Below are 25,566 nucleotides of genomic sequence, written 5' to 3' on the forward strand. Positions count from 1 at the left end.
CCAGACCAGGGACGCTGAACGCACTGGGGCCACCCATCTCGCTCAGACCCCAGCCTGCCCTCAACTGTAAAACAGAGCTCTAACAGCAGTGGCTCCTTGGCTCCTTAGGGCTATTGTGACGACTGAGTTAGTATGTGTAAAGGAGCTTAGGGTGGTGTCTGGCAGCTGGTGCCGTGTTAAGTCCTCCCTGGTATGATGTGTAAGCGGCTAGTAGCCACACAAGAGCGAAAACCATGCCAGGAGCCGAGGAAGCTTTTTTGTGAAACTTTTTATTTTTGAATACTGAGAGAGAGAGAGAGAGAGAGAGAGAGAGAGAGAGAGAGAGAGAGAGAGAGGTCCCCTCGGAAGCCTGAGGTGTGGAATCCCTCTGTAGCTGGAGTTGGACAGTTCTGAGTCGCCTGGTGTGGGTGCTGAAGAGCAAGAGCAGCCAGTGCTCTTAACCGCTGAGCCATCTCCATATCCCAAGAAGCTTCTTCCCTAAGTAGTGGACATGAGGTCTCAGCCTTGAAGTGCATCCAGGCACTACTAGGCATGGCACTTAAAATGAAATAAACAGCTGGAGCCATAAACGGAGACAGAGAAGAAAACAGACCTGCTCAAGGAAGTGACCAACGACACTGAGCCAGCAAACATGGGAGGTAAGATGGAGCCACCATTTTTGGCCTTAAAATGTTCAGATTCTGCCCTGATTGGTACTGGGAACTGATACCATACCGCAGGTCAACACGTTAGCCGCATTCACAGGTTTGCTTTTTTTTTTTTTCCATAGAGCAGACAGATTTAATTCATACCTACTATTTGCTGGACACTGCAGTGACAAGTGAATGTACTAGTCACAAAAGGGCCTCACTTAGTTCTCACAATGCCCCTTGGAATGGAATGGAGAGAATTCCATTTTGTACATGAATAGGCTACTTAGCAATTTTATAGAGACCAGATTAGATAGGTGTTCAGCTACAATTACAAACAGCGGGGTTTCCCCCCCATAAAACAAAACAAAAAACCTAGGGTGGTCAAACACCAGAGCTCATTTTCCATGCCCCGTCTCCCACATCCCCTCCAGCACCTTGGCAGCTGACCAAGAGTCAAGGCTTCATGTCCCTGTAATACTTTTATTCTTAACATTCTTCTACCAGCCAAGATTTCGCCATGTTCAACTTTTTGAGATCTTTCAGAGGTCAGCTCACGAAGCCCGTAATTTGACAAATGGTGTGTGTGTGTAAATCAGCCCCTATCGAGTTAACAGAGGCAATTTACTAAACAAGTTTGGAATTTAGTGTTCTGTGATACTGATTTAGTGAAGGCTACACGCTGTCTACCCAAATCTGCTCTCCTCAGTTCTTGGCATAGGTTTCTCAGCCTCTCTGGTGGGTAGGGGTGGCCGTAAGTTCTAGCCAAAGGACAATGTTCAGAGAGCAGACCGGCAGGGTGGACAGGCTCATCTCCTGCCTCTTCTCCCTTTTCCTTCCTTTTGACCAGGACCAGGGATGACTGGCTTCAAGGACACAGATGAGGACAGTGCTGCAGTGGATGCTGAGGGAACACGATACAAGGAACCTGTGTCCCTGAATGACCACCAGGAGCAGGGCTGCCCCACTGGCCTGGTCTGCTCTCTTCAGAAAGGCTAACTCAGAACCCGGAGCTGTTACCTGAGAAAGAATGGACACCTTGTTCTCGAAGCCACTGCCTCGCTGAGCTCTTTGTTACAGCAGCCTAACCTTTTACCTTAACTAATACAACATGCCTCCTCCTTTGTGAGTGCTTAGAATGGCTTTACAAATGACCAGGCAACACTGGAGAAACCTGCCCTAACATCCAAGCGGGGGCTAATCAATGAAATTCCTGTCTGGAGCTACCACCCAAGACTTCCTCAGCTTGTGTCAAGACCATTTAATGGTTGAAACAGACCACTTATGTTAAGACTCACTTAGAGTCTATGCAACTAACTCAATAAGCATTTGACTATTTTTCCATGCTGGGGTCAGTCACTATAGTAATAAAAGCTTATGTGTGTGTGTGTGTGTGTGTGTGTGTGTGTGTGTGCGCACGCACGTGCATCCATGCCTGTTGTGTTGTTGCTTTATAATGTGTCAGTTTTGTTGTGCTGTGGATCAAACCCAGAGCTTACAAATAATGAACATGTAATCCCAGGCGAACACTGTACCCCACCCTTGCGTAGTTTGTACGTGCTGTTTTCAATGGAAAGCTCTTTGTTGATTGTAGGAGACTGTGTACAAATAATTACTGAGCATTACAAAGGAGCAAACCATGTGCACAGACCAAAGATGAATTCTTCCTGCTTAGGCCTCAAAAGAAAGAAAACACTATTTTTTAAACTTATATTTTATTAAGCCAGGCAGTGGTGGTGCATGCCTTTAATTCCAGTACTTGGGAAGCAGAGTCCAGCCTGGTTTGCAGAGTGAGTTCCAGGACAGCCAGCGCTACACAGAGAAACCCTGTTGTTCGTGTGTGTGTGTGTGTGTGTGTGTGTGTGTGTCTGTCTGTGTGTGTGAGATGATGACACACCAAAACTTACATTTATTGAGTTCTTACTTCCTTGTATGTGTGTACATTTATAGGCTTTAATATGGAGGCCCAAGACAATCAGCTGTCTCCTAGTCTAAGTCTCAGGAGATAAATGCAGGGCAGGTCCCGAGGTTTGGCTCAAGGACACTTACTGTCACAGGCCCAAGCAAGGCAGCGCAAGAGGAAGAACTCATCTCTCTTTACAGCTCTTTAAAACAAACAAACAAACAAACAAAAAATTGCAAGGCAGTAGTGGCACACACCTTGGAAGGCAGAGGCAGGTGAATCTGTTGAGTTTGAGGCCAGCCTGGTCTACAGAGAGTTCCAGGACAGCCAGAGCTACACAGAGGAACCCTGTCTCAAAAAGCAACAACAATTTAACAGCACAACGCCGAAGCTGGAGATGAGGCTCAGTTGGTGAAGTGTTTGCCTCCCCTGCATGAGAGACTGCGATGAATCCCCACACATTCAGGGGAAACGGGGCACAAGCCTGTAACCCCAATAATCCCAGCAGGTGGGAGACAGAGAATGAATGTTAGAGCAAGCCAGGACAGGACAGCCTAGAAGACCCATCTTAAAAAAAAAAAAAAAGTTACACAACAATTTTTGAACTATAAGTGCCAAAGGCTAAATCAAGTCAGCCTGATAACTCACAACCTGTAATAGTGCCAGTAATGACCTCTATTAGTGTCTGGTGGCTGAGGCAGGACTGTGTCGAGTTTAAAGCTGGCCTATGCTACAGAATAAAGCTGTTTGATAAAATAAAATGGGGTCTGAGCAGTGGTGGTGCATGTCTTCCGCCCGGGTGAAAACGAAATCTTAATTTCTCCTTCTGCTGCTGCTGCTACTCCTACCAGGAAGAGGACTGTGACTTTCACTGTGTGCTGGAATTCATCAGCAAAGGCTCAGCCAACACCGCTGGTGGGAAACTGAACTGACCTGTGCTGAAGGACCCTGCTCGTCGGGGCTTAGCTAAGGCCAGATGGTGTAGCCTGAGCCAACAGCTCACACTGGCCTCGACAGTCCTCTCCAGCTAGCCACCGAGAGCTGCTCCCGGAGTGAAGAGACACCTCACGTGTCCTGGCCTGGCCACAACTTGCTCTGGGACTCTGGTAAACCACCCCCACCCCCATGATCTGGTTCAGCTTCCATCTGTACAAAGGCTGATGATACTCTCCTGTCTGATGGAAACCAAGGGCTATTCTCCTTCTCTGCCTGCCTTCACCAGAAAGCCATTCAAAGCACGGCAGGACGGTGCCTGTCTAGAGTTCTGTCCGCTCCAGGTTTCTTATGGTTGGTGCAGGAGTTCCTAACATGAGCAGAGGGTTCAACCACACTGCCTCGAACTTAGCAGGCACTTAATAAAACCATTAGACACTGACTGGTGGGATAAGGCAGGTAAAAACATTCTCGCATTCCAAAAGACATAGAAGTTGAGTTCAGAGAAGTCAATGCCACGTACTGCAGATGGAAGGATTAAAGACTTTTTGAGGCAGAGTTAGTAAAACTTGTTTTTCTTGATTATCTGCTGACATTTTTAAAGCTTTAAAATATATTTAGCAACCTGAGTGAAGCATTTCAGAAAAGTAAGCTTCCTCCCTAAACCCAGCCAGCTCTACACAGCACGTAACAGCTAGACTCCGCTGGCCTCACAGCCAGCCCAGCCCTGCCTGGCCTGCCGCCCTCTTCCTGGGCCTCTCCCTCCAAGGCTGGGAGAAGGGTGTTTGGCTCACTGAAAGCACTCACTTCTGCACTCAAGCCGCAGCTTCCCAGCCTGCTCATTCCTCAAGCAGGTAGTACACTGACTGAGGAAATCACACGGAGAACAAGCTGCGGGTGGGTGCAGGCTTGGCTTCTTCTTCGACTGCAGAATAAACTTACTAAGAGTCAGTCAGCACTTACGCTAAGAGGTCAAAGTCTCTCACCCCGCTTTCTACACAACAGCCTGTGCACAGGTAAACACAGGCTTGGAAGGGGTCCTGTTTTGTGTGTGTGAGAGGGAAGGCCGCATGTACATGTATGTGCATGTGTGGGTGGAGGCCGGAGAAATGAGCTTAGCTGTCATTCCTCCTCAGGCGCCATTCACTCTGTTTTGTATGTGTGCATGTGTGTGGATGCCTGTGTGTGCTTGCCTGTGGAGCACATTTTAAAGAGCAGCTATTATTGTGCAGGCATATGTTTAGTGGGGAAGTATGCACACGCACTAGCCAGAGGCCAACTTCTGGAAGTCAGTTCACCCCCTACCTCGTTTGGGCCTGCTATGCACTCAGGCTAGATGGTCAGAGCTTTGGGATGATTCTCTGTCCCCTGCTCCCATCTCTCCCGAGCTGTGCATTACAGATGCTCACCCACTTTTTTACATGGGTACTTTTACCTGCTGGGTCACCTCACCAACCCTCTGCCTTTTAAACTTTTTTTTTTTTTTTTTAAAGACAGCGTCTCTCACTGAACCCGAAGCTTATGGATTGGCTAAGCTGGCTGGCAATGAGCTGTTGAGATCTGCCTTTCTCTGATGTTCCCTCTGCCCGCCGCTGCTGGGGGTCAGAGTGCAGGTCCTTGTGCTCCCAGAGCAAGCACTTTACCCACCGAGCCACTGACCCGCCACACCCCAACCTGACGGTGCCTCTCATTTGCTTACTAGCAGCATATTAGAGCAGGCTAGCCAGCCAGAGGGTCCCATTTCTGCCTCCCCGGCAATGAGATGAGCAGCACACTGTGGTGCTAGAGAGATGGCTCACTGGCTAAGAGCACTCGACGCTCTTCCAGGAGGTCTGGGTTTGACTTCCCAGCCCCACACAGCAGTGCACAATCATCTGTAACTCCACTTCCCCGTAACAGATGACAGGTACGCTCATGGTGCACAGACACACAAAAGATCAGCAGCAGCAGGCTGCCATCATGCCAGGGCTTTTCTGTGGGTTCTGGGCATCTAATTCAGGTCTCATGCCTGTGTGACAAATAATTTACAGCCCCAACTTCTCTGTGGTTTGCTATTATATGGGTTTTTTTTGTTTCAATATATAGTCCAGGCTGGAACACATGCTGCTTATATGACCTTCCAAGTGCTGGGATTCTAAAATTAAGTCCAATAGAGATGCTCCTTCCTTTGTGTGGTGTGTGTGTGTGGTGGTGGTCTCTGTGTAGTCCTGGATGGCCATGAACTCAAGATCCATCTGCCTCCCAGGTGCTGGGATTAAAGGTGTGTGTGACCATGGCCAGCTCAAGAGGCTCCTTCCTGCATGATTTCTTCCTCTCCCTTTTACACTGAAATCTGTAGCTTCCATGTACTCTTGTCTACACTGGCTGACTACATAAATATTTTTGAGAACCCGAAAGCAGAATGACTCCTACTGCTGTGCCCTGATGGCCCACTCCAGGGTCTGTCCTACAACAGACTTGCACCAAATGTACCCGGGGAATTAGGGTTTCCTATGTGCAGAGTTCTCTAATGGGACAATGAAAAGGTTTTGAAAACAGTAGTGAAGACTGCCCAACACTGTGAATGTAAAATGCTGACTTACATGTCTAAACACTGAGTTCTGAAGGCACCCCCAGAGAGATAACAAGTCCCCAGCTGAAGGCCCTCTGGGGATCTCTGAGGAATGTGAGAGTTCATATATAGCTACATCTATGATGAACGCAGAGTTTGAGAAAAAAGCTATCAAATTGACAATGCAGCATGCTGTGTACAGACTAGAGGGCTTTTTACAAACCTTTTTATTTACATTTCAAAAGAATATTTAGATTTCTACCCTAGAAGGACAGTGATGATGATAGCCATTATGCACAGGAGCAGCTCAGCAGACTCAGATTCTTTCTTTAGTCTTCAAGACCCAGGTCACAACCACCTCGGCCTGACCCCCTCTTCTGTGGCTTCACAGAGCTGGGACAGCTTGCTTAATCATCTCCCTGGGCTGCTCCTTCCTGCCATTCTCAAGTCCAGAACTCCTAACTGTGCCTTACAATACTTCAGTCATCTACAAAAGCATCTGGAAATGAGATATTTTTAGCCAGTGCTAGGGACAAGAACTCTCTTTTAAAGGATGTACTGAATCTTGTATTCACCACTAAAAAAGATCCTCAAGTAGAAAATGTGCAATCTGTGCCTCTTTCTAAAATAAAACCTTTAAGGTTCAAAGAAAAAAAAAATCCCACCCTGAACTACATCATTACCAGACACAACAGACACACAGGGGGCTGAAAGGCCTGCTGTTTCCACTGCAGACCACACCACAGCATGAAGAGAAGACGGTGGGGCTTCTGCCCAGTGTCCCTCAGAGCAGGCGTGGGAGACCAACACTCCCCTCCCTCCTGGACTTGATCCTCACATCTCTGCAAATGCCACTAGGCATGTCTCTCAAATACTGGCCTTCAGCTCTTGCTCATGATGCCTGGGGGACTCCCCTCTCCAAGTTCCGGGTCACAGTCTGGGGAACTGCTTTGGCTTTCTATGGTACTGACAGCATCTGAGTCCAACTTTCTTCTTTTCTTCAGTTGGTGTAAGTGAGATTTGGATTTTATATGTGCTGAGAAGACAAAGACCAAATAAACAAAAAGCCATTAGGGTGTTCTAGAATTAAACAAACAAAAAAATCAAACAAAACAACATTTAAACATAACTATATAATCTTTTTCTTTAACAGATTTAGACTCCTCCTGCCCTTGCTCCCAAGCGCAGGATTCTAGGCCTATGCTATGCCCTGGCTAAGGCTCTGCTGGGCAGCTCTTGCTACACGAACCCACCGGTCCTCTCACTCTGACCTGCCCACTATTTCATACAGGCTCATTTTTACTATCCTGTTTTTCTGCAAAGAACTCTCCCCTGGGAACATCTGAAGAGAGGGATGGCCAGGCTAATTTTTAAATTATTTACTTATTTGTGCATGTACATGGGGCGGGAGACTTTTGAAGTGGAAGTTGGTTCTTTCCTCACCAGGTTGGTCCCAGGGATTCAAGAACTCAAGGCTTGCACCAAGCCCCTTCACCCACTGAGCCGAGGCTAAATTCTTTTACACATATTAAAAGCATCAAAAAAAGAGAAAGAAAGAAAAAAAAGGTTTGGGAGTGTGAGCGTGGAAGAGTTTAGAAGCTGAGCAACTTTGTGCAGAAAGAAGAGTCAGCTCTATTCTTTAACTAGAGCTGAAGGCAAACCTGGACTCTGGGCCGCTCTCCACGGCAGCAGGGGACGGGAGCAAGGACTTGACAGATGGCACTATAGAAGGCTCACACAGCCAGGCTCACAAAGGCTCACAAAAGTTGCTTCTCTAAGGCTCTCCCCAAAGGACATTCGACAAATCGAACCACTAAGTTTCCTTTACAAAGCAGTCAGACACTCTCTCTCCTCCCCTTTCATCATTATACACCACCAACAAGCAAGGCTTCTTCTGCTGGTCGGGCGCACAGCCGCCCCCAGGCTCTGACAATGGGGTTCATTCTGCCAGAGATGCCAGTTAATAGACCTAATCATTGTATGGGTTGGTCTGGAGAGAAGCGTGTACCCTGAGAATCCAAGCAAAGCAGTACTCTAAGCAGGCTTCCTGTGGCTGGGACAGGCTAGCTCAGGCTAGCTCTCACAGCACTTCTTCCCATCTTTCATCACAGTTTCAGCCACTCACCAGTTCAACAAGTTCCTCTGAAAGGGCTGAAAAGACCCCATGGCCTCTGAGGACCCTGTGCATGCCTGCTCCCCTGGCTGTGCTTCTGCCCCCACTCACTCGCAGAAGCTTCCTAATGCCTTCTAGAGAGAGCTGATGTTCCTATTCCAGCTGCAGCTGGAGGGCAATGGTTTTCTGCATGTCGGTATATGAGCACAACTCCCTAGTCTAGGAAATGTTCTCAGGAAATCTGCCCTGCTACAAGCTCACTCCAGCATTCAATTATTAAAGACCAAGTTTTAAGAAGTATGACTCCCACCCAAGTATATCCCCCCCCAGCTCCCATCTGTACTCTACCTGCCCATTCCCGGTCCCCAATGATGATCCGGTCACAAAGGTCACACATGTGGTAACTCCTCTTGTTCTCCGTTTCATCGTATGGCATCGTCATCGGAGTAGCTGCAGGTTTGTGGCCCTAAGAGAACAAAGGGGAACGGTATTCATTTCAAAGAGATTTGGGACAAGTCTCTTACATTAAGGGGAGTGGGATTTTCCCAAGATTTCTTTTTTATCTGCAGGGAGCAGGTGGGCTGTCAACAGATTTTAGCACCAACCTTTCTAAATGTGAAGCTCCAGAAAATTGAAGGCAGACAGCCCTGCTGCTTTATTCCATTGACTCCCTTAAATAGCAGCAAAACTGCCAGTAAAAGAAAGTAGCCTGCAAACCTGACAACAGACCATGCCTCCTTAACACCCACCTGGATGAAACTTTGTACAATACTGAGAGCAGGTTCCAGAACAGATTCCTCCCACCTGGAAACATCAGACACTTCTAAGCCATATACTGGGGGGACACTGGGACCAGGTCCTAATGATGACAAAGAAAAGTCGTGAGAGTCTGGTCTACAAGTCCCGATCCATTCTGTTTTCAGGACTCTTAAACCCTCAAGTGGAACAGGAACAACAGGACATTCTGACCATGCTATCCATTCTACTATAAATATAAGCCACATTCCCAAAGGCCCAAAAGCTTGACTCACATGTAGCCAATATGCCTGACTGTGTAAACAGGGCCTCGGGCGCAGAACTTTGATCATAAGGAAATCAAAATGGAGGAACAGCTCCAGTGAACAACACTGTGTGGACTATTATATAAAGACAGCACGTTAGAGGAGGGAATAAACTAAGCTTTGAGTGAGTGCCTGCTATAAATTTTATGTCATCTGAAAGTAGAGCTCTCTGTAGGCAGACTGTCCACACTCCTTGATAGCATCTGGATAACCACAGGCATTAACCAATGTACCACTGAACTCAAGAACTAGCCTTGAGGCTGATCTAGCTGAATCTTATCCTGCCCTCCATGAGCCCTCTCCCAGGGGTTTGTCAGACACTCATGTGGCTCAGGCTACCCTCAAACTCACTCCACACCTGAGGCTGGTCTTGGACCCCTGATTCTCCAGCTTCTCTACCTTCCAAATGATGTGAGTACAGCCATGCAGTACAATGTCAGGTTCCTGAACACCTCCTAAGAGCCATATCTAAAGGATGATTCAAGCACACTCTCTGGTAAATACTTCTGAATGGACATTAGACATAGGAGAAGAAACATCACACATCTGGGTCAACTGTGTTGAAACACTCTAGCTTCAGTTAGCCTCTGCATTCCACAGACACACTAGACTGCCTTCTACAACTAGCTCAATTCAGTTACCTGACGGTAAGAAGCATTGTCCCATGGACAAGAAACATCAAAGGCATCGGGATGCCAACGGCTGGCAGGTGCTGGCCTTTTGAGTGTGCCAACCACAAATAAGATTCTTCATAGACTGGACTGGCCTACACCTGCCGCCACATGGAAAGGTGAGACCAGGAGAGTGCAGGCGGCACCCACAGCACACCTGGCCTTAGTTAAGCTCTGCACCTGTTTCTAGGCCACTCTACATTTCCCTCTCTTCTCTAAGGCCTTTGTTGGGCTTCTGTGCCCTGTCTAAGCACCTTTCAACAAGTTCTCGGCTCCCAGCTGCTATTTCTGGCTTGGGTCCAAGGCCAAGCTGGGGTGGGGAAGTCCCTCTGGCTTTCTGCCAGGCCATATCCCAACAGACTAGCCCTGGCCAATCAAATGTGGCTCCTGACTTGGAGGGCAGCTGTGCTTTTCACTCTGGCACCAGGATTGTGCCTGAACAGAATGAGGTGCCATTAACCCCTCCTGCCTCAGGGACAGGGTTACTATGGCTTTACCACAAGAGGAAGTTCTACACCATTACAAAAAAACTTTTGGTTCACACTTACTGTCAGACCTGGCAAGTTGCACTTGAAATCTGTAGCTCTGAATGTCAAGTTCAGCTGAAACTAAGATGGGACCCCTCCATTTATCAAGACAGGAAGGCAAAGGGTGATTGATGGAAGGGACACCATAGACCAAGACGAACATGGTCAAAGGCACCAAAGAACAGGACAGAGGCTTCAACTGGCCTCTCCTGTAACTGAAAGCAGAAGTCTATTGGCAAAAAGTAAATTGGAGATGGTTCAAAAGTGTATTTTAAAAGTGTCTGCAAGATAAAACTAGAGTTTCAGTACACTTAAATTAATCTCCTTTTAGCTCATAAGCACACAACCGGGGGCCTGATGGCTAATACGAATGCCGGCTAGCCAACGGTGTAGCAAATGAAACATGAGCCTAACTTAAAGAGTCAGGTCTGCATTTTGGCTCTCCTGCCTATTGGCGGGGGTGAAGGGAAAGGGAGTCAGTGGACTTTCATTAGGTCTTCATGTTCTTACCTGTAAAATCAATTACCCCTTCACTCTGAAGCCTCAACACAATGACACAGCACTACATTTAGTGCCAAAGACACAGTAGAAGACTGTCTTTCCCTCTCCCTTAAAGGCTCTGTCCAAGCCTAGCAGTGCTGGGGCACACCTTTTATCCCAGCACTTGGGAAGCAGAGGCAGGTGGATCCCTGTGAGCTCAAGGTCAGCCTGATCTATAGAATGGATAGGCCTGTCTGTTACACAGAGAAACCCTGTCTTGAACCTCCTATCCCCCAAAAAAGTTCAATTAAAGTTTCAGTTGAAGCAGTTGAAGTACCCTGTATCTACTACCAAGAATCTGACCACAAAGATAAACCAAGGAGAAATATTTTGTTTTGCTCTTTATATGAAAGATCACTAGACCCAGGAGCCATTTTAATGAGGAAAGCTCCCTGCAGATTTCTGCCTGCTCTTCAGGTACAAAACTGAAGTTAGAATCAGATCTGAACACCCAGCCTGCTCACAAGTTGCTATTTTGTTCTTACCTCCTGCTTGTAGCCCCCACCATCTGTTCAAGGAAGAAGGAAAACTCTTGAATGAAAACTTAGATGCTTTTTCTTTTTTTCCCCCATGAGACATAGCCAGAAAGCATCCCTGAATAATCATCCATGCAAATGACCCACCTTGGGTCCAGATTCTTAGGACAGCTCAATGTTCTGTCAAAAAGGATTCAGAAGATGGGAAGAGTGGACTTACGGCTCAGAAAGCGGTTTCTCACCCATCTGTTCTGTTTCCGGGCGTATCTCTTAGTTACTTGTTTCAGGGCCTCAACTCCTGGAAAACACAGCAAACACAGGAGCATCTCCGTGAGCACTTCTGTCAGGAGTCGACCCTCCCAGCCCAAGAGCAAAAGAAACTGGTACACTGTTAGACTTGACAGATAACAATCTCAGTTCTCAGCTGGGACTCCACTAGCCTCGGCTCAGACCACCCAAGGATGTCCAAGACTTAGGTGAGACGGAGGAGTTCACACCTTTCTTTAGAAGCTGGTTACTAGTCTCTGGTGAGCATTTTCCCTCAGTGATCAGGTACTCGTGAAATTCCTTGAAGCCAATTGACTGGAAGATACCATGTTGATAGTCCTGGCTGGGAACAGGAGAGCGTCAGCAGTGAGCCACAGCCTCTGAAAGCCAGCAGGGGCCTCGGAGGTTCTCAATGATGAGAACAGTGAGATCCAGAGCAGTTACTGACTGAAATTCTCCCCTTCCCGCCCCACCAGCCCCCAGGTTACTTCCTTAAAAAGTAACTTCTGGGAATGTCTGAAAGAAAAGCAAATTTCCACTCCAAAAGATACAATAAACCTCCTTCAATAGGTCTTGCCAATGCCATGGCCAAAGACTAGTAAGTAGATCCAAAGCCAGTATTATGTTTATGGTCTGGCAACCATGGGCAAGTAGTGGAGGGTGACTCAGAACAGCAGCCAAATCCTCACCTATTTTCTGAAGAGTTCTTCAGATTATAGCGTCTGTGAAAATCTCGGAGCTCTTCCAAGAGTCCAGCAGCAAGCATGTCATCCACTCTCTTATCCAAGCGTTCATCTAGAACTTGAGTCAAAACAGTCCCTGAGTGAGCACACATGGCAGGTGTCTTCTACACATTCACACGGTGACTTGAACACGCTGCCTCTAAGAAGGGTTTTTATCCAAATGAAAGGATTCATATTGCAGAGGATATAAAAATTCATACTGTATTTACTTGTATTTTGGACTGCACAAGTGCAAAGCAAAACAGAGAGGAGCACATGCCTTCTCCTATCTGAATAGCACATGAGAGCTGGAATGAAGGGCAAGCGCTTGACCGTGTCGACTTCCTACTCACTGCTTTTCAAAGTGGCTGAGGTTCCTTGGTTGACTTTTCCTTTCTCTGGCCTGGAACTCAGAGAGATCTGCCTGCCTCTGCCTTCCAAGTGCTGGGATTAAAGGTGTGCACCGCCACATCCAGTGATGGACTTTCCTAACTTTTGTCACATTTTTTTTAACTGTAACTTTGTGTTGTTTTCATTTCAGAATCCCCAGGTGACATCCTGGTGCATCTTGAACTACCCAGATGAGGGGAGATCATCACCATACAGGTGCAGCGACCAGACCTATGCTGCCAGGACTCAAAGCCATTAGTTTATACTGAACTGTGGTGTAAGGTTTGACTGAAACATTAGCCTTACAGTTATGACTGTCTGAGCTCTCTCTTTTTAGCCTCTACTTTTTCTTACCTTGCTAAGATTGTTTACTGGGGACTGGTCAGTAAACCAGTAGTGTGACATTTACTGTGAGCACTCTCTCTGTCATTTATTTATTTTGTAGTGCTGGGAATTGGACACAAGGTTGTGTGCACATCAGACAAGTGTTCTCCTACTGAGCCATACTCCCAACCTCACAACTTTGTACAGCATTGGTTTACTGAATCCTTAATGGATGCTATGAGGTCTGAGTACTATTATCATCACTTCTATTTTATTGAAGAGTGGAAAGACATAAAGGTAAGCTAACTGGTCTTAAGAACCCACAGAGCTAGGAGACAGCGGAGCCAATGTGTGACGTAAAGCAACGCCTCCAAGCCTGGCCAATCTACCACTGTATTGCACTGCCTGGCCTGCTGTCATTTCGTCTTCCTAACCCCCAGAGACGCTCATCATCTTTCCCTGCAGCCTCGGCACTCTGAGGAGATCTCCAGCTGGCACTGATCACTCTGTTGCAGTCCTGTCTATCACACCACCCCCTAGGAGATTGCAAGGGCAGGAACTAGCTTACTCTTCTCTAAAGCACAGCAAATACATGGAATACTTGGCACTTTACTGAATGCTCACTGGATGTTTGCTGGGTGAAGTAGCTCCCAGGACAGGGCACCACGATACTTTAGCAACAAGTCTATCAGGTTAGTCAGCCAATCATCACAGCCACTTCTCAGGCCTAATCAATGACCCAGCCACAGCCAACCATGAGGTCAGACCTCTATGCACAGGAAACTTCCTTCACTCTCACCTTTCAACCTTCTCTGAACAACAACCACTTTTCATTCCGACTATCTCCTCCTACCCTCCTCTGGCGTCTGAGAACCAGCATTCCCTTCCCCTCCTTCTTCCCTCTCCAGAAATATCTAAGGGAACAGCAAGGAGCCTAAGGCAAGACATGATGACTGACACAATAAACTTAATAGCTTACACTAGTGTTCACAGTCAGACACCTGACAGAAAGAAACCTAGTAATCTACGTTTTACCTCAGATGGACTCTAGGGTGAAGCATTTACCTGACTGGTCAGCATGAAGCCAGAGGATGCATGGGTTAGGATACTTGAGGGGTCCTCCTAGCGGACCACCACCTTCCTCTGCATGTTGACGGTGAAGGAATTCACTGTGAGAGATTCCTGTTTCTTCAAACACTTGCAAGCTCCTAAGTTGTTTAAAAAAGGAGGTGAGATGGGGAACCCATTAGGAAACATTTATTCTCATCTGGAATGAAGAGAAAGACTCTCTCACAGAAAGCCTCATTTTTCAACTTCATGTATAAATTCCCAAACCAAGAAGTTCCATCTTTACTCTAATCCCAACGCTATTCAGAAAGGCAGCTGAACTCTGGGTTAGCAAAAACACCGCTCTTTTAAAAACTCCTTCTAGAATGAGTTAAGCGGGTTGAGAGATGGCAGGCTTCTTCTGTACTAGCAGGAGACCGGCTTTCAAGCGAGCAGCACGAGCTTGTTTAGGACGCTCTGTGCAAGCTGACAAGTCTGGTCTCGCTGGAGCGTACCTTTCCCACAGTACCAAGGCATGCCGTGTATCCAGCTCAGCCGCTCTCTTCTTCAGTGTGTCTAAAATTAATCCAGAATGCTTCTGGCTAATCCAGCACACTCTCCTGGAACAAATACTGTCACAGATGGAGCCCACACGCTCTTTAAGCTGCCGTTCATGTCTGTGTACAGTCTGTTACAGTGCAGCACCCGGTAACCCAAAGCCGCACTCTCCCACTCAGGTGACTGCATCTCATCAGCTGGAAAGCGATCTTTCCCTTCCTGACCCACTTCTGCTTCCTGAAACCCCAACACCAGAGTGAGACCCCTTGTCGTTCTGTGAGAAAAAAAAAAAAAACCCTAACAGTAACTCCTTGCCTAGAACAATACATACTCTTGCTTGGAACCTACTGACCCTTACGGAGGCACAGTTCTCAAGCAGGATAAAGAGATATAGTAAGAAATAAAGATCTGAGCAGGGTGCTGGTATACTCCTGTAATCCCAACACTGAGGAGCAGAGGCAGGTGGATCTCTGAGTTCAAGGCCAGCCTGGTCTACAGAGTGAGATCCAGGACAGCCAGGGCTACAACAGGGAAATCCTGTCTGAAAAAAAAAAATTCCACCGGAATATGGCACAATGTGGTGGAGATGTTCTTTGAAGGCAGAATATTGGAAAAGTATAAAGAAACACTAGGATTAAAAATCTTTAGAGTAGAACACCTCGCAGGGCCCCCAACACCAATGTCACCATAACCAGTGATATGTGCAGCTACCACAGCACACCCTTCCTTAGGCGGTCTTCCGTTCCCCAGCACAGGAGCCGTTCCCAGCACTGCAGATAAAGCAGCATAGGAAGTTCCAATTCCAAAGCACTCTAAGAACGCACCACCCCTCGCCCCTACAATGAAGTTCCCATGTGCAAAGGCAAGCTCACCTGAGACAGCTTATAAACCCTACCTCCCACCGGGAAAGCTACTGGGGCACGATCCAGCATTGCACAATCAATTATGAAACTCAAGTCACTACGTAAGCGTACTGCATGCCAGAAAAAATTTATATGAAAACTGTTATACAAGCAAAGATCAAATAGAAAATGAAGCCCTGAGGAAAAACAATATGGTACCGTGCCTTTAAAATGCTAACAACAAAGTAGGGTTCGACTGTTTATTGAGGGTCTGGACTAAGGCAGTACCTCGGGCCTCCAAGCCCACTGAACTACAACAAACCAATCTCCACTACTCCCAAGACCCTCGGGCACCCAGGTTAGCCAAACGCTTTACTGTCTCCCAGCTCTAAAGGAACTCTGAGGCAAGGGACCCAGGCCTTCTTACCTGGCCACCTTGCGTTTGTCATGTGGGTGTAGCTTGGCAGCCATTTCTGGGTCCACCTGGCTTAGCCGTCTATGGAGTTCATGACCATCTTCCTTTTCAAGCTCTACTTTCCGGTCAACTGCTTTCCCGGTGCCCACATCCTGAGGCTAATACAAGAAGGTTTAGAATAAATTTAATCCAACTATTCAATAAACACTGACACTCTAAATGGGCTAGGCCTTAGAAATGCTGCTAAGCCTTAGAAATGAAGAACAGAGATAAATATGAAGATCGTACTATATAGTAAGGGACAGATCATAAACCAAAAATTCCAGTACACTGTGGTAAGTACTGTAAGGCCACAATAAACAAAGAGGAAGAATGGCTTACCTCGTAAGTACTTGGCTACTCTGCTTGTTTATTTTAATTGGGCTACCACATCTATTTTAACATATCCAGGAATGTAGCCCACTCTACCCAAGGATGACTAAAGAGTGGACCAGACCTGCCAACACATTGCCATTTACAAAGCCTTGACCTCCACAAGAAAGGTCAGTGCTGGACACTTCTGACATGTACACTGTGCTGGCAGCCAGGAAACGCTGAGTCAGACAGACAGACTGCTAACTTACAGGGATGCTAATTAATCCAAGAGCCTCTTTCCCACACACAACCCCTACCCTCAGGCCAGCTTGGAGGAGTACACTTCATATATGGAGGTGGCATTTGTTCAGAATATTAAGGAGGAAAATTACAGCTGCTGACTATAAGAATCAGGTAAGAGTCAACCTTCCTCCCACTGAAATTACCTGGCATGAAAAAAAAGGAAACCTGTTTCTTTAGTGAGTTACAAATGAACCAGATTTACCTTGGTATTCACGAGAACTTTCCAGAGCAGAGACTCAATATAATAATTCGTTCCTCCCACAACAATGGGAATTTTGTCTCGAGCAAAAATATCTTCAATGTAAACATTAAGAAAGTTATTTAATATAAATAAGAGAATCCTAACTCACGCGAGAAGAAGAGTATTAGTAAGAAAGCACAAAAGCCAATAATATGTGGGCACATACCTCAAGCTTCCACCCATATATGTGCGCATGCACACACGTGTACATACTCATACTAACAGGCATACGTACCATACACACACACATCAAAAAAAGAAAACCAAGGCAGGCAGGCAGGCAGGCAGGGGGGCTGGAGAGATGGCTCGGGGGTTGAGAGCACTGGCTGCTCTCCCAGAGGCCTGGGTTCGATTCCCAGCACCCATGTGTGGCTCTCAGAGGATCCAGGGTCTTCTTCTGCCCTCCCCAGGTACCAGGCACACATGTGGCGCAAAGGCTTAAATGTAAGCAAAACAATCATACAATACATAAAATCACATTTGTTTGGAGTGCTGAGGGTAACAGGCAGTGGCACTGCCTTCAATGCTTCCTGTAATTTCCTGGAATCATTTTCAATTAGACCTGGTGAGACTTCCATAAACCAGACACAGGATATGGGTAGGTGGTTCAGTTGGAAGAGTGATTGCCTAGCATGCAGACGCTCTTGCTTTAATCCCAGAACCATGTAAAATGGACATGGTGGCACATGTCTCTGTAATCCCAGCACTCAGAAAAAAGAGGCAGGAAGATCAGAAGTTCAAGGCCAGCCTGCAATATATGAGTCCCTGTCTCAAAACAAAACAAAACAAAACACCAAGAGGGGACTAAAGAGTGCTTGCTGTCCTTGCAGAGAACCCAGGTTTGGTTCCTAACACCAATATGTCAGCTCACAGCCACCTGTAATTCCAGTTCTAAGGGACCCAACGCCTCTACTAGAACCAGACATGCACTTGGTGCGCAGACATACATGGAGGCAAAACATTTACATGCATAAGATAAAGTCTTTAAATTTAAAAACAGAAGGAAAAAAAAAAGAAAGAAAGAAAACCAGACATAAATGCACAATGGTACCTGATTCTTGAAACATCTGGGTCTTGCTTCTTTCAAGGATGCTCACCAAGGTGACACCCTGTGTGTGACCTGACTTTCAAGATAAAGCATAGGCTGTTTCCCCCATACCACAGTTCTGAGTCAACGTTACTGAGTAGCAGCGCATAGTTCAGCCACTGAGACCTCACCAGACTTTAATTTTCAGGGCAAGTTGCTCAACCTATCTGAGCTTCAGTTTTCTCACCTGCAAAATCCCAGAGTGCTTAGGAACATTAACTGTAACAGTGTGTATAAAGACTCTACTGTAATGCCTGAAAGCCAGTAAGTACTCAATTTACTGCAGCCACTACTGTTCTTTTATTTCTGCTTCTTGGGATTCTCTTTAGAATGTCTGTTGAGTGGATAATTACTAGGGCTGTGCTTATTTAAAAAGAAGGATGACTCTCAATATGCAGATAATTGTTTCCTTGCTCCTTCCTGCAGCAACCTGTAGACAGAACTAGATGAGGGCTTCCTCCAGGGTCCTTCCTTCTGGCAGAGCAGGAAGGAAGATGCTAGCAACAAGGACTACAGAGAGGGCTGGCACTGGGCACAACAACCTATAATCTCAGCACTTGAGAAGCTGAGGCAGGAGAATTCTGTAAGGTCATGAACAGCCTGTGCTACATAGTAACTACAGGACCAGCCAGGGCCACACAGACCTTCTCTCAAAAAACAGACAGGGGCTAGCAGGATGGCTCAGTAGGTAATGGTGCTTGCCACCAAGCCTGCTGACCTAAATATGGGCTACCCTTGAACTCTCCATCTTCCTGCACTGGAATTTCAGTGATCCTTTCAGTTGATACTGTGATTTTATGCTTTTAAGTAAACTTCAAATCTAGCCTGGAGCTGGTCTGATGAGTCGTCCCCTGATGCTTCTGTGCTTGGAAAACATCAGGCCCTCTGCACTGAGTCAGGTTTTGTTTTATTTTATTTTATTTTATTTATTTTATTTTATTTATTTTATTTTATTTATTTTATTTTATTTTATTTTATTTTATTTTATCCAGGTTTTGAGATAGGGAGAATTTCTATGTCACCTTGGCTGTCCTAGGCTAGCTTTTGTAGACCAGGCTGGCCTGGAACGCACAGAGATCCACCTGCCTCTGCCTCCCCAGATGCTGGGATTACACGCGTGCACTACTGCGCCCATCTTCTGCATTAGTTCTTTATGAACAAGCTGACCATCCAAGGAAAACAAACAAACAAACTCATCTTTGGTGACAGGTGTCAGGCTTTCATACATACTATCTTATCTGACACAACCACCCTGCAAAATAGGCAGACCTGAAATTACAATCCGCATTTTAATCTGCCCATTTGATAGGCAAAACCACTATCTCCTTGTCTGGATTTGCATGCTCATGATTAGTAAGGAGGGCCAAACCTTTTCCGCGCTTACCGCCATTTGTGCTCACTCCTGTGTGAACTACACGCCAGGCCCTGTAAGTATTCTCACATTCACGAGAGCCCTTCACGCATTAAGAACACTAGTCAGCTGTTCCCTATGCTATCGACATTCCCCCAAGTTTATATGTGTTGTTTGCTCAATGCTAGCTCTGTGCAGCAATGGCCTCACCCTCCACTCCTGGGACTGCAGGTGTGTTCCAGCACACCAAACATAGTTTTTTTGCTTTTTAACTTTTATAGTAACAACAGTGGCAAAAACAGACATGTATCTTGTGATCCCCAACATTTATATTGTTTATAAAATTCTTCCATGTTGACTGATGCATGTAACTACAATTTATTCATTTTTACTGTTACAAAGAACTTCTAAGAGTAAAGCAAATACTGCACATTCTTTGAGAACGGTAATTTGGGTGTTTATTGTTACTAAGTGCAAATCGCCGATGCACGCCTAAGACAAAACTGAGCAAGGTGTCCTAGGGCACATGCCTAGGTGTCCCAGTTTGACAGCCTTTTATTTGATTTGGTTTTTTTGAGACAAGCTTCTAGCGCAGGCTTGCCTAGAACTCCTTATGCTGCCATGACTGAACTTCTGACCCTCTCACTTCTCCCTCCCAAGAGATTACAGGTACACCCTACCTGGTTTATGCAGTGCAGGGAACCACATCAGGGCTCTGTGCATGCTACGTAAGCACTCCACCTGTATCCAAGGTCCTGACATGCACTCTTTTCAAGAAAGGGTTTCTCTGTGTAGTCTTGGCTGTCCTAGAACTTACTCTGGAGACCAGGCTGGCCTCGAACTCAGAGCCTCCCAAGTGCTGAGATTATAGGTGTGTGCCACCACACCCAGCTCTACTGTACATTCTTTTATTTATTTATTTATTATGTATACAATGTTCTGCCTGCATGTACACCTGCACACCAGAAGAGGGCACCAGGTCTCGCTATAGATGGTTGTGAGCCACCATGTGGTTACTAGGAATTGAACTCAGGACCTCTGGAAAAGCAGAGAGTGATCTTAACCTCTGAGCCATCTCTCCAGCCCCCTCTACTGTACATTCTTAATGATATTAAAAAAAAAAAATCAAGCTTTCTTTCCTTCTTCTTTCTTTTGGTTTTTCGAGACAAGGTTTCTTTGTGTATCTCCCTGGCCGTCCTGGAACTTGCTATGTAGACCAGGCTGACCCCAAACTCAGAGCGATCTGCCTGACTCTGCCTCCCCAAGTACTAACATTCAAGGGGTGCGCTACCACCCAGGGCTTCCATTCATTCTTTACTAGTCTACAATGCATAAGATAAACATATACATTCATTTCATCCCACGCTGAATTTCCTATTCTGTTGCAATGGGGGGTATTTTTGTTTTGGTTTTATTTGTGTGTGTGTGTGTGTGTGTGTGTGTGTGTGTCTGCGTGTGTGGCGCACACTTCCAGGAATCAGTTTTCTCCTCTTCTACTCTAGGCTCTGGGGATCGGATGTGGACCGTCCGATTACGCGGCAATTGCTTCCGCCCACTGAGCCACCCCGCTGCCTCTGTGGTACAAACTCATCGAGTATTTCATAGCTTTCATTGCCAATGCACCATCTACTCACTGGTTCAGGGCTTTCCCCTGTTACGAGGAACTGAACCCAGGCCCTCATCTATTTACACTGGTCAAGTGCTCCGTCACTGGGCTACATCCCCCAGGAGTAATTATAACTGTTATAACTTTTCAGTGTTTGTTTTTTTTTTTAATAGCTGGTAGTTCAGCTATTAAAGATTCTCTGAATTTTAAAATATAAAGGAGGCCCTGTACATTACTTATTTCTTGTTGATCTTGTCTTTTATGGCTTTGAGATAGTCTCAGCATGTGCCCCGGACTGGTGCTGTAGGTACAATCCTCCTGCTACAGCTTCTCCTAGAGCTAAAATTACAGGTATAGCCCCTTCACTCAGTTCCTTTTCTCAAAACTGTCTTCATCCTATCCAGAACTATTTTTCCCAGTCCTTCCCTACGTCACAATCCCTCTGAGGTTTTCAGTGGCTCCATTACTGTGATATTCACAATGCCCTATCCCCACTCTACAGGGCAGCGACCTGAAGCTCAGCAGTGTGAGCAATGCCTTACCTAGTAAAACAACACGGTCAAAAGAGGCAATTTCAGAATCCGAACATAGATTTTCTATTTCTAAATCAGTGTCCCTGTCACAAAATGTTTTTCTCCAAATGTCCTTAGGCTGGTGAAATGGCCCAATGGGTAAAAGCAGTTACCCAGCAAGCCTGATGACCTGATTTCAATCCCTAGGGGATAAAAAAGCTGGATGTGGGGGGAGAGCGGGGCTGGGCACGGGGCAGGAGGGATGGCTCAGTGGTTAAGAGCACTGGCTTCTCTTCCAGAGGACCCAGGTTCAATTTCCAGCATCCACATGGAAGCTCACCACTTTCTATAACTCCAGTTCCAGAGGATCTGACATCCTCACACAGACATTCGTGCAGGCAAAACACTAATGCACATGAAATAAAGATAAAAAAACTGGATGTGGTGTACATATATGTAATTCCAGCATCTATACTTCAAACTAGGAGTCAGAAACAGAAGAATCAGTTGGAAGATGACTGTATGTCAGATAGCCTGGAATACACAGGATAGCAGAAACAACAACAAAGACTTGGCCTCAACAAGTAAAAGGAGAGAAGTGACTTCTGGAAGCTTTACTCTGATTTCACATGTAGACACAGAACATGTATGCACATACACACACAATAAAAATACATAAACTTCAAAAGGAAGAATCACACAGACAAGAGCCAGCATTTCTAATGAGTTCTATGGAAAGCTGTCTACCAGGAGAAGTGCCCTTGCTTAAAAGAATGAAGGCCACCAAGCTTGGGCGCTTTATTCCCTTAAGGATATCAGGGCAGCTGCTCTGTTCCTGAAGTCCACCACGGTGTAGCTGGTCACGAGTGGGTCCACAAAGCTGATCATGTGGTGCTGGCACATCTTCTGCTCTCGGGCAGAAACCTTATTGGTGATGATGTCTAGCCCTTCATAGACCTATGAGGAAGGAAATAGATGTGAGAAAGTCATCTGCCTCCACAAAAACATGCTTGATGAGAAGTGAGTCTGTTTCTCCTTCCAGCCAAATATTTGGCTGACCTCAAGCAACAGGTCTTGCTTGTGTCTGCGAGCAGACCCTTAGCACAAAAGCTAAGTCAAAGAAAGAAGAAAACATAGCCAGGTGTGGTGGTGTAAGTCCCAGCACTGAGGAGGCAGAGGCAGGCAGCTCTCTGTGAGTTTGAGGCCAGCCTGGTCTACACAGTGAGTCTCGGACAGCCACAGCTATACAGAAAAACCCTGTCTGGGAAAGAAAAAAATAAAAGAAAACATTAAGGAGGTGTGTAAATCCAAGCCAGGAAGAAGGAATCTACAAGAGTCAAAGAGTTCCCCAGGCTTCTTCACTTACTCTACTTACCAGTCTCCAGAATGGAACACTTTGCATGGTCCATACCTCTACCCCAAAAGGCTCAGTAGTTCTTGGATTTAAGGGGCTCTAAAAGGTTTTAGGATTCATTTCAGATTGGTTCCATTTTATGAAGAAGCGGCCACTCTATACATATCAAACACACACATCCTCACCTCGGCCTTGCATTGCTAGTGACATCATGATGTGCCCAATGGCTGCGCAGGTCGGCAGTCACAGTCTACTTACAGGCAATATCCTGCCCGAAAGCTCTTCATCTGCCAATTCAACTAAAAACTTCAAATATTCTTTGTGTGAACACAAGGTCCCAGATGAAGACCAGACTTGAAACTACTACTCTGGGAACAGGAATAAACGTTTGGGATACAATGTTCTCTCTGTAATCACTGATTCTGCAAGGAGCACTGAAACCAACAAACAGCAAGTTCCACAGAGCCCCAAGGACGTTAAAGCATTTCATCTCACATTTCCCTCTACAAGTTCTACGGTTACAAGAAACAGCCCTGGTGCCATGCTGCCTCAGACCAACTCCTGCTTCTGCCACATCCTAGCTTGTATTCTTGGAGCGCACGGGTACAACAGTACAGAGGTAGGAGTGAGGGAGAGAGGTATGGTGGTGGCATATGCTTGTTGTAAACCCCAGTGTGGAGGTGGAGGCAGGAGGATCGAAGGTCAAGGTCATCCTGGCTACATAGAGTTCTAGGCCAGCTTGGGCCGCATTAAACTTTATCTCATAATTAATTAAAAATTGAGACAAGTGTCTCACTATGTAGCCCCAGCTGGCCTGAAACTTGCTTTGTAGACCATGCTGGCCTTAAACTCACAGAGATCACCTGCCTGCCACTGTCTTCCAAGTGCTGAGACTTCCAGTCTGTGCCACCATGCCCAGCTTCCTGTTTATTTAAGGTGTCAGGTAAGGCTGGGAGTGTGACTTAGGGGTAAGGCATTTGCCTACAAGTGAGAAGTACCCTAGTTTGAATTATTAGCACCACAAGAAACAAAGAAGAAAAAAGTACAGAAAAACAAATGCTGACAAGGATGTAAAGAGACTGAAAGTTTGGGAAAATTATGTTTAGAAATTTAAAGCACTATATACACCCCATTCTGGGCTGGCTCTGCAGTCCCAGGTGACATCAATAACTGACATCACCATGGCCTCTAAGTTGACCTTACCCCCCATCCCCTCAGTTGTTGCAGCTACTGCTGGTTGGAAACAGAGCCTATGCAGGTCCAGTATCATCCAGTGTGTCCAAGGCGAGAGCAAAGAAGGGCCTCGGCCTCGGAGGGATGCATCCCCAGAGTCTATCCTTTTGGCACATCACAGAATCTTCCATCTTGAGAACAACCAACTCAATCAACATAAAACGGTCGTACTACTGAGGAATCCACCATTTAACCCTCCACCCAATATGCTGCCAAATATCCACCTCTCCAGATTTTCCTTCCCACTTCTCAACCAAGCCCTTCAGCATAGTGCCTGTCACTCTAAGACCCTGAACAGGCGTTCGGTGGAAGTGACATGGGGAGGCCTTGGATGGATTTCTCCCTGCAGCTCTGCCATGCCTTCTCAGCAGTAAGGAAGGCTGACACTGATGTGGCCTTTTCTCCACTCGTCTCCACACCCAGGTCCCCCTGGAGACTGAAGACAGCATCACCAAGAAAAACCTGGAGAGCATCCTTTCCTTACTGCAAGGTCTCTGCCTGTATCTACCAGGCACCAAAGGCTTTCACATCTAAAGTCCTCGCCCAGTCTCTCAGCTCTGCCACAGTCCAGACCTGGCCACAAAGAACACTTCTGTGACTGTCCCTCTGAGCCTGTACAGCACAGGCCCAAATTCCTAGGCAATGACAGTGATGGCAACTAGGAGCTTGTCAGCACCAAACACAAAATCAGACAGCTGCTGGACAGCTTGTCTCAGACACCTGCCTTGTCCTTCTTGGTGCTGTCCATGTGCCAAGGGGAAGAAAATACTGATAACAAAAGATGGAGTCTTAAAAATCTCCGTGGGAAAGTTCTCATGATGAGTAGTAAGAAATATCTGAGGCCAGGCAGGTAATGCACATCTGTGATCATAGCACTTAAGAATTGGACAGAAAAAGATTACAAGCTTGGGTCAGCCTTGGCTACATAGCAAGACCCTGCCTCAAAATACAAAAATGAGCCAGGCATAAACCTAGCAGCGGTAAGCAGATCTTTGTGAATTCACGGCCAGCCTGGTCTATGCATGAGTTCCTGACCAGCCAAGATTACACTATGAAACCCTGTCTCAAAAATCAAATAAAATAAGAAGAAAGAAGAAAAGAAGGGAGGAAACAGCAAAACAACAACAGGGTCCTGTGGCCCTCTGAACTGACCCTGAAAGCCAGGATAGGGCAGCAGCAGCTCTCCTATGTCCAAGCTTTAAGACTCGCATATAGATGCTGAATTGCTACCACACACATCCAATGGGCTCTCAGCCCACTGCCTCCCAGGCTACCACGAAACTGCGTGGTCCATGTTCCAGCCTACTTTGCTTGTCATCTGTTTCACATCGAAGAGCATGCAGGACACACTGTGACTCATGGAGAGGTCAGAGTTCTCTGACTTTACTTATGACCCCATCCTGTGGAGGCTGACAGACATCCTACAGGCAACACTAGAGCATGCGGGAGCCGACCAAGACAGATGCAGGGGCAGCCGTGGCCGTCAACACTCTGCGGCCTGCCAATAGCTGATCTCTGAGGTATAACAGTCCTTCCTCTCCCTGTTCGGAGGACTA

General features: G+C 46.4%; 1 protein-coding gene across 3 annotated transcripts in view; it reads right to left on the reverse strand.

Moving 5' to 3' along the window:
• Positions 1-300: 300 nt before the first annotated feature.
• Positions 301-25,566, reverse strand: part of Trit1 (tRNA isopentenyltransferase 1) — a 48,547-nt gene continuing 23,281 nt past the window's right edge. Inside the window, exons 2-12 of one of the 3 annotated variants that reach the window (XM_060379644.1) lie at positions 22,238-22,380; positions 16,829-16,925; positions 15,982-16,127; positions 14,173-14,315; positions 12,361-12,472; positions 11,902-12,014; positions 11,625-11,702; positions 8,879-8,988; positions 8,478-8,595; positions 6,896-7,052; positions 301-477 (exon numbers count right to left, since the gene is read on the reverse strand). In XM_060379644.1, coding sequence (XP_060235627.1) covers positions 6,898-7,052; positions 8,478-8,595; positions 8,879-8,988; positions 11,625-11,702; positions 11,902-12,014; positions 12,361-12,472; positions 14,173-14,315; positions 15,982-16,127; positions 16,829-16,925; positions 22,238-22,380 — 1,215 coding nt within the window. In that variant the 3' untranslated portion in view covers positions 301-477; positions 6,896-6,897. Of the gene's footprint in view, positions 478-2,325; positions 7,053-8,477; positions 8,596-8,878; positions 8,989-11,624; positions 11,703-11,901; positions 12,015-12,360; positions 12,473-14,172; positions 14,316-15,981; positions 16,128-16,828; positions 16,926-22,237; positions 22,381-25,566 lie in introns of those variants that run through there. The other 2 variants (XM_060379643.1, XM_060379645.1) reach the window with 2 other exon arrangements.

This window comes from Meriones unguiculatus, chromosome 3, assembly GCF_030254825.1.
Source record: "Meriones unguiculatus strain TT.TT164.6M chromosome 3, Bangor_MerUng_6.1, whole genome shotgun sequence".
NCBI classification, from domain to species: Eukaryota; Metazoa; Chordata; class Mammalia; order Rodentia; family Muridae; genus Meriones; species Meriones unguiculatus.